Genomic DNA, 9,741 nt, shown 5'->3' with positions numbered 1-9,741 from the left:
TATTAGGGGTGTAACAGTACGCTAAAATCACATTTCGGTTCGGTTCAGTTTCAGGGAGGGCTCGGTTCGGTTAATTTTCGGTACAAAAAAAGGCCAAAATGTAGACTTATATAATGTTTATTTTGAAAATATGCCAAGTAAACAATACATTTGTATAAAATTAAATAAAAGTGACCCATTTGGATAATATTTTAAATAAACAGCACTCTTTACAATAAATAAACTATACTAATAATAACTTTTTTTGTATTTTTCTACCTGGATTTTTAAGCATGCATCAGGACATCAGGATATACTAACAATAATAAAAAATGTTAATAAATACAATAACAGTCAGAAACAAAACAATAAGCAGCAACAGTTTACAATCTAACTAATCAAGTTTTAAGTTTTTGGCCAAAAAGACCAACTTGTCCACATTTTCTGCCAAAAGCTCAGCTCTAGTTGCAGTGAATATCTCCAGCGGTGGAGAAAACCCCTCACTAACAGGTGGCAGGAATAAAGAGGTAGAGCTTTGATAATTTTGCAGTGTGGCTGTATTTGGCCTCATCATTAACCACAACCTCTTGGACCTGCTCCCACAGGTGGGACAGGTCCCTGGAAAAGTTCAGAGTTCACTCATCACAGACTTCTTAGCTGGAGGTGATTTCTGATTTCCTTCAAGAGGAAGAAGACTCGCAGCCGTTATCTCTGTCCCAGACTGGAAATAAAAACACAAAGAGGTAAAAAAAATGAGTTAATAAGATTATAATTTTAAATTTAAAAAGTTAATTAGATAATAACAATAAAATAACAATACCTCTTCTTGAACGGCCATCATTTCTGTTAAGAGGTGGTTGAATCTCTCGGTCATCATCATCATCATCAGGGCAGGACTTTAATCTGGTCCAGAGCTTGTTGACAATATCAGTTTCAGCTTTTTCATAAAGTGCTGCTACAACTGTTTGGCTGAAGTGTTGACGTGATGGGATGTCGTAGCGGGGCTCAGTAATTTTAAAGTCAGCGCATCAACAACAGAAACGTAGATCCAGAGCTTTAAAAACTCCTACAGCTTGTGTTATTGCTCTGGACCGATCTGAATTAGCTGATAAAGTTTGTTTAAACGCTGCTGTTATCTGTGTTTGCTCTAAACTGCAAGAAGAGAAGTTCACGTTCAGATTATGTCGTTTCAAGTTGTTAACAAGTTCGACGTGCTGCTGCTGCAGATCCAATCTCTGTGGAACAACGTTTGACTCACAGCTTTGGATTTGTTCACTTGTCTTTTAACAAGAAAGTCATAATGTTCCTAAGCAGGAGACCGCAGCAAGAAGCTAATGCTGCGCGTGCTGCAAGATAATAGCGCTGTGCCGAAACACGCTTAGGAACTTTAGTTCTGAGGTGCATAATCTCTCATTAATATGAGAGAGAGAGAAGGTCCCTGGTTCAAATCCTGGTCCAGGGGCCTTTCTGGGTGGAGTTTGCATGTTCTCTCCGTGCATGCGTGGGTTTTCTCCGGGTACTCCGGTTTCCTCCCACAGACCAAAAACATGCATGTTAGGCTGATTGGCAATGCTAAATTGTCCCTAGGTGTGAGTGAGAGAGTGAATGGTTGTTTGTCTCGTTTGTCTCTATGTGGCCCTGTGATGGACTGGAGACCCGTCCAGGGTGTACCCCGCCCCTCGCACAGTGATTGCTGGACATGGGCACCAGCGACCCCCGTGACCCAAAATGGAACAAGCGGGTAAAGATAATGGATGGATAAAAAATATTTTGGATTTAAAATTTTTAAATAAAAGATATTCAACATGTTTTTCCTCCTCATGAGGCAGCACTTCACTATATTTTCTTGAAACATAAAACAAAATCTTTAATAATAGCAGCCAAGATTATAAATACATTACAATTACATAACATCTTTACACAAATCTTTTTTTGGTATCAATTTCAACTAAACACGCTATGGTTGCTAACAGGAAGGCATGTTTATTTACACACACAAAAAAAAAGAATAAAAAGGCTGACGTTTGTCATGTTTTTCCCTGTAACAACCTGTAGAGTATTTTTCTCTGTGTATCAGTATTTAGTGTGAATATCCAGTACAACAGCTTGAATATATGATATTTTTAGATTCTGTCAAAACAACTTAAAGATAAATGACAGTGTAAAAATGAAGCTGCTGGTTATTTACTGACCTCTCTCTGTCTGACAGAAGGCTGCTGACACTAAATGACATGTGCGAGCGGTCATTTTACGCCCCAGGATCATCTCAGAGCTTCTTACCTCCTTTTCAAAGTCCAGCTCGTCTCTCAGAGCCAGAGCCCTGATCAGCTCCTCGCTGTAGCGGCGGATGGCTGCCTCCACTTCCTCCAGAGTCTGGTTGAGCTCCGACATCGACAGCTGACGCAAACCTGGGGGCCAGATAAGGAGGCATGACGGAGAATGAATGTTCTTACAATATTACAAAAATGTCACAACGTATTTGTGTAAACATACCAATCTAACTTTAGACATTTTGTTAAGCGAGTTATTTCAAGACAGTTACGTAACGTTTGGGACAACACATTCACCATTTGTGACAGATTATATAAGAACATGATCACATGTGCGCACGTGCTCCGTGCATCTTGTACTGGACAGTGTGCCCCATTATAATTTATCTCCTTATCTTACATCATTCCACACAAGATAGGAACGTTTCTGCTGTGTGTTCATGTGTGCGGCGACACTCACGTTCCTCACAGCTCGTGTTGGAGCCGGAGCGTTTCAAAGCACCGAGGTCCTGAGACAACACGGACAAGTCGGACTGCGAGGGACTCTCGTCGTCGTCGGGAGACTCCTGCATCATCTCTTCTATTTCCTCAATGACCTAACGCGACCAAAAAGAAAGAAGCGTGCACAAAAACATGTTTGGTGTGGATATTTATAACCTGAACAAAGTTATTTTTAACATTATTAATGATGCCACTTTAACCTACATCAAGGTTAAAGTCAGGTTAGATTTCTTACTAAAGCTGTTTGTTCCTGTCTAAAGTAAATGTCACATTAAAGCTGATTTTGTGTAACGGTAACTGTTCATTAAATTAAAACAAAATTGCAGACGTGTTTGCATCACAGATGTAAGGACACGGCCCAGTTTAGAAGCGACTGGCTGACTCTGTCACCTGTTCAGCAGTGAAGAGGGGCTCGTCGTTGATGCACGACACGATGATCGAGTGCATGTCCAATTGTTCCCTCAGCTCCTCGTCGTCATCTGACAGATCTAACGACTGGTTGTCCACGTTCTGTCCCTTCGGAAAACAGAGACAGAGACAGAGACAAGAATTACCAGGTGAAGAAGACACAAACTTTAAACTGAGTTGGAAGGGTTGAAGAAGGGCAGGAAGCAACACAAGCTCTAAAAAAATCAAGTCAAAGCTGGGCAGTTTCTATTAATGTAAAAAGAGTGGTTCAAGTGTGTGAATGGCCAGAAGCACAGCCGTTTGCTGAAAGGAGCCTCTGACAAAGATGACAGTCACGATCATCTAAAAACAATATGGTTTCCCTTCTTACTGCGCTGCAAACACACCTTTAAATTGTTTAAATTGTTGCAAAATATCTTTTAGAAATCTCCTAAAAACACATGATGTGAAAAAACACCAACGTGACGAGCAGTTCTAGGCAGACAGTAAAACTGCACAATTTTATATTCATTTAAGAACAATTTCACCAAGGCATCCACCCCATAAAATAAATAAATAGACTGGTTACTGCACATCAAATCGGCCGGTTTCTGGTTTTAAACATATTTGTGAGCCTTTAAAAAGTCTTGGTGTCAAAACCTTTTAAATTTTTTGGTGTCAAATCTTCCCTGTGGCTTAAACGCCTTTAGGTGAGATGAAAGAGAGTTCACTTGTTTTTTTGTGTTTTGGTTTGTTTGCATAAGCACAGACCTGCTCCGCCACATGTTGCTACAAGCTGACAGACCGATGCTGTCATTCCCAAATGGACAGAATCTGTTGTTTTCTGTAGACGGACTAGCAGAGAACCTGCACCCATCACTAGCTTAAAGTTAACGCTTTGAAACAATCATTTGCAACAAGCTACAAGAGTTAGCATGTGATGGTTTCCCCACTGAATTAAAAAATGTCCAGAGTGGCAAAAATCTACTTGAAGTTTAAAAATAACATAAAAACTGAAATAAACCAACTCAATATTAAATTTTATATAAATACTAAATGAAAATAGTTTGCCATTAAAGATCTAAAATTGTTGACATTCATCAGTATTTTTATATTTTAAGACAAAGGAAAACACCAAACTCTTAGGAGGAGTGAAAAAAACTGTTTCTCCTTTGTTATAACGTGCGAGTCCTTATTATGTTTTTGGAAAATGGATAAGGACCCAACATTGATATACTACCTTAATATACAACCCAGTAAAGTACTTAAGTAATCATACAAATTAGGACAGTTCGTTGTTTATTTAATTGTGATTGACTGAATTGTCTTATTAACAGATATCTTCATTTTCTTAAATTCTTTGTATTATTTATTTCTTCCTAAAGGCAGCAAACACATCGTACAACCAGATGGCAACTTTTATTATACCTGAGGGCAACATCCACTCAGACTTGTGGTTGTTCTATTACTGCCTGTTGGCAGGAAGTTGCAGACTTTACCCACAAATCATCAACATTTGAGCATTCACCTGACAGGTGTGAACAAAAGCCACTCAAGTCTGCAATGAACTCCCACCCCAGTAAATAATAAATTACTTTGTTAGATTAAGAATACTACAATCTCACTAAACAGCAGCAGTAATAGCAGGTGAATGCTCGTATTTTATATTTAAATCCAATTAATTCAAATCTAATTAAATGTTTATTTGTTTTGTTGGAGTCTTTTTGTTTTAGTACTATTTCTGCTCTTACTTGTGTGTACAGTAACACAACACAAGGGGCTGTGTGTATGCAGGGGGTTGTCTGTGGTACCTCGTGCTCAGTGAGTTTGAGGGCAGGCAGGTGCAGGGAGCGAGTGTAAGAAGTCTTCCAGTCCACAGGCATCACGTTGCCGTAGTTGTTAGTCAGAGCGTTCCACACCCTGGAGGAAAACATGAAGAAAACAACAAAATCATGAGTAAAAACAAAAGTTTTCATCTGCTGATCATCTGACAAACCGTGTTTCCTTCTCTTTCCACCATGACACAACATTACGTGGCGACAATGTTCTCCGCTCTCTCCGACCGCCCCCTCACCGCGTTCCTGCCGCTACATCACACAAACACGTTTCTTTAGACATCAGCAGGAAGACGTACGATGCAGCTCGAATATTCTGACTGCTCTCTGTGCACCGTGTGTTCTGACCACTAGAGCTGTTTATGCGTTTGCTGATCACGTTCGCTGATTTAAAACCCCTGTTGAATGTTATACTAACAGACAGACTGTCGCATGTTTACAGCGATCTGCTGTGTGCAGCTTGGCAGACAAACCCATGGGAGCCAGATGGTGGCGCAGAGGCTGTTAAACACAACAAATTCCCTCAGAAACTTATTTTTCTTTTCCAAAACATACGTTGGTAACAGATTTAAAAGACTCAAAACAACGTGGACAATTAGACGCGTTAGATTTCTCAGTGAAATGATTAAGGATTTAAAGTCAAATGGGTGTTTTTGAGATCTTGCCTACGGGTGCTCGAGGATGGGTGCTGAGATCCCATGTGTCACAGTGTCTCTACATTTTCCTCTCTCCCCCCACACACACACATACAGACCAGTGTTTATATAACATGCATGTTCCCTGAAGTGTTCACACACTGCTCTGTGAGTCGTTGGGTTGGTCTAAATAGGGCAAAGCCTGGCATGAAAACATTTCTTCTGCTCCGAGCACCAGCAGTGTCTCGGTCACGTGAACGCCAGCCCAAACCTGCCATCAGCATTAGTGTCAAAAAGTGCGTCTGCGTTTAAAAACAGGACTAGTCTCTGAGACAGTCATCCCACTTTTGTGTTTCTACTTCAATGCTGAATATATTTGTGCAGACACGTGTAACACCCCATGCATGACTCAGCTTTAACATAAACATTTGACTTCTTTTTATCTACTCTAGCTACATTGCACAAACATGAACTTCATCCTTGTCACTCTTCAGTTTATCTCAGTCTGGATGTTGCAAAAAGGGAACTTGTTAGGCAGCGGGGCACGTTCTGCAAAAGTGCAGCCATCCAGAAATGACTTGAGCTTCAGCAGGATGCTGCCCTAATATTTCCTTCGTTTCTCTCCACAGCTTTTCGATCTTTCTGTGTGACCAGTCTCACCAAATTACATTTCTCTTATCTTTAACCGAGACCAATCCCCTCAACTTCTTTCTGCTAAAACCAGGCTAATGTATTCGCAGCTATTTTGTGCATGTAGCACTTAAGCAGTGCCATATCGAAAACTGAGATGGTCTTCAATGATTTAATCGACCAAGATATAATCATTTACCTTCACTGTTAATCAAACACTTGCTCAGCGCATTTTTTTCATAAAACACTTTCTGTCCAATTCAATGTACAACACAAACTGCGAAACAACTGGAATGTTGTGCAAAATGTAAATAAAAATAAAATGCAATGGTTTGCAAACCTTATAATCACATATTTTATTCACGATGGAAAATAGTAAACAAAGTTTAAACTTAATTGTACCATAAGCAAAAATGTTAATTTTAAATGGTAAGGCAGCAACACATCTCCAAAAAAACCACTCTGCTTATCTTTACTTCATTACGCTTCAGCTTCACCGGACCTGCTGCTTAAGAACCACATTAGTTGCAAAATGCTTCTCAATCTCTTAGAAGTAAAGATGGGCAGAGGTTCATCAGTTTCTGAAAAACTGCCCATTAAGTGATATTACTGTAAGTCATAAAAAAAATCCTAAACAAAACATTAGAAAGACTTTGAATGTCCCATCTCCACCCTGACTCTTCCCATTATTATGTTTACTAAGTTATACTGTGAATAAAATATGAATTCATGAAATGTACAAGTCATTGCCTTGTTGTCTTTTCTTACATTTTACTCAGCATCCAAGCTTTCTCTAAATTAAGGTTTTAATTTCTAAAAGGTACGACCTAACAACCATTTATTTACTTTAAAAAAAAACATTTTATTTATTACTCTTTATTTAACTAGGCAAATCCTGGCAAAAGTTTGATTGTGGGAATTGTTAGAAACATTAAAACAATTCAAACCATAATTTTTGAAGAGTGGCTCATCTTTGCCATTACATCGTGGAAATGTTTTGCTAGTAAGTCAATCACTGGGTAACAATTTTTTTTATGTGAAAGCAAAACAAAAAAAAGATATTTACATGGAAGGAATGCCCATTTTAGATTATCAATATAAAAATAAAACTGTTGGTTCCATAATATGTGCCATTCAAGGACTTTTGGAAAGTGAATTGAGAATTTATTTTAAAATGTCTGAGGAGATTAAATAATCAATTCAGATAATGTGCTCACTTACTTGTGGTGTTTATCTTTTCCTTCACAAAGCATTGGAAATTTTATACTCGGCATTATTTTGTCAACAAGCTGGCTTTGTTCGCAGCAAAAAAACAGTATAACATAACCTGATAAAATGTATGTTTGTCAGCACACTTAATTCATATCACAGCTACGGATCTTTGCAACCAAACAAAAACTAGATACCATCACAAGCAGGATTGTCATTTTTTATGTAACCTGTGAACAATAATTTGACCGTTATTAGCTACAATTTGCATCTTTATTTAAAGTGCACATTAAAGAGTAAAATATGTATAATCTAAAACTAGCATCCTGGATTGCCATGTTCATACCGAAACCATTTTCCCTCTGGTCTTCTGATGAAGTTGTCAAGTGGTGTGATCAACTTGCACACATCATGAGGTCAGATCAAACTCATATTACATGCAAAGGGCAAGAGAAGGGTGCTTCATGTGGGAGGCATTGCTGTAAAAGTGACATTTCTGTCTGTGGTATGGAGTGAATGTGAATGTATAGCTCTGCTGACATTTGTGTCCCACTGAGATCCAACAACTGCTGAGGACCTCCGACTGAGAAAACAACAGCAAGAAAAGATTTAGACGGATCAACCTTTAAGAAATATGTGGCTGACATATGGCACATTGACTCTTTGACATGTTCTCTGAAATTTAAGTCAATAATAATGATAAAACAACGTTTCTTAAGGGGTAATGTAGTAATAGTTGCTCTAGACGCACAAATTGTACCCTTCAAATTAGTAAAGCAAATGTATGGTTAAATTAGATTTAATTACATATTCAATTTGTAAGCACAATTGTAATTTGTCCACATTTAATCATATTTTGATATAATATAGTCATGTGTGTTGGACTCTGAAGGCAGCTGAGATTCCCTCAGTCACTATGAGGTTAGCTTCTGAGGCTAAAGCGGCTAGCTAGCCGACAGATTTAAAGTTCATTTAAACAAAACTCGCGTAACATTCAAACTCACTCGTCGTCTTTTAAGAAGTTATCCTCCGTGATGGGTTTAACGGGAGCTATGTTTTCTGTCGTAGTGTTGTAGTTTCGGAAACACACTGTCAGCTTTTCGTCGAAGTCGTGGACCAGGTCCTCCATCGACTTGAAGCTGCAGATCTCCCCCGAGAAACTGTTGTCCAGGTCGGACAAGTCGTCTAGGCCCGATGGATCGCCCACATTCGAATTCAGCTGGTCCAGCTGTTCGGCTGACTCCGAGGACGGCTTGAATTCGTTAAAATCCTGCCAGTCCTCATCGAAGTGGGCTAACGGCGCCGCCATGACTGCCTTTGGAGCCTGCTTCTGCAGCCAGTCAGTGCCCCCGCTGCCGTGCTCTGTTTGCGGTTTGAGAAACTGCAATACACAGGAGCCAGCTGTGGGAGGGGCCTGACACGTCACTGCAAATGCCCCTCCTCTTTCAGAAATTAGCAAAACAAATCCGTGCAGATGCGTTGCTAGGTTTTTTAAATGGTGGGGCCTCAACTCCACAGGAAAAATCCACATTATTCCTGTAATAATTTACAAGACAGAATATATTATCAGCATTATTTTCATCATGATTTTCCCAATGGCTAGCTTTGACAATACTGAAACAAAATTACAATCTCCCATTGAAATTTCAGATAATTTTAACATAAAAAAACAATTTTAACAAAAACAAAATTGTTCGCATCCTTTATGACTGTCTATAGTTTTCGTTGTTTGCCCACTGTTGACGTCACTCTGTTAAAATTCAGGTCTCTCTTGTTAATGAGTCCCTGAGGCTCAATGGGACTAACCTGTAAATGAAGGTTGAATGAATGAGTCACAGTTGAAAATAATTCAAAAGAAATTGACATTAATAAACCAGTTGTGGCAAATAGGAGTAACATTTATTCTGATTTTTCAAAATTGTTAAACTAACGTTTCATTGGTTGATGTTGATGACTAAGATTCATAACTGGCTGTGATTATCGTACCCACCACTGTACCCTGTATTCACTGGTTAACTGGACATCATTAACTTCACGCAGACTCTCCCACTGGTACATTTTCATCTTTAAATCACTTCTTGGTCTGTTGCCTTCATACATCTCCTCCTACATGTCTCTGCGTGAGTGCAGCTACGGAGTGCGCTCTCAGGACATTATTACCTGCAGTGTTCCCTCAGTGAGGACTGAACTAGGCAAAAGGGCCTTCTCCTACTCCGCTCCTGTTTCCTGGAATATCTTACAAAAAGAATTGAAGCTCTCGACCTTGACCTCTCTAAGTGGCTTTAAGAATCTGTT

General features: G+C 39.2%; 1 protein-coding gene across 1 annotated transcript; it reads right to left on the bottom strand.

Moving 5' to 3' along the window:
• Window positions 1-2,259: 2,259 nt before the first annotated feature.
• On the bottom strand, window positions 2,260-8,806 carry fez2b (fasciculation and elongation protein zeta 2b; the record flags this gene model as incomplete). Its single annotated transcript, XM_037685823.1, is given in 5 exon segments — window positions 2,260-2,387; window positions 2,710-2,845; window positions 3,141-3,266; window positions 4,949-5,057; window positions 8,451-8,806. Coding segments are annotated over 5 exon segments (804 nt in total), but the record flags the coding sequence as incomplete, so codon positions are not given.
• Between the last annotated feature and the right edge of the window lie 935 nt (window positions 8,807-9,741).

The sequence above is a fragment of the Nematolebias whitei genome, chromosome 12 (assembly GCF_014905685.2).
Source record: "Nematolebias whitei isolate Nwh7 chromosome 12, NemWhi1, whole genome shotgun sequence".
NCBI lineage: Eukaryota > Metazoa > Chordata > Actinopteri > Cyprinodontiformes > Rivulidae > Nematolebias > Nematolebias whitei.
The sequence above is the reverse complement of the archived record's forward strand: the minus strand, read 5'-3'. Positions and strand labels throughout refer to the sequence as shown.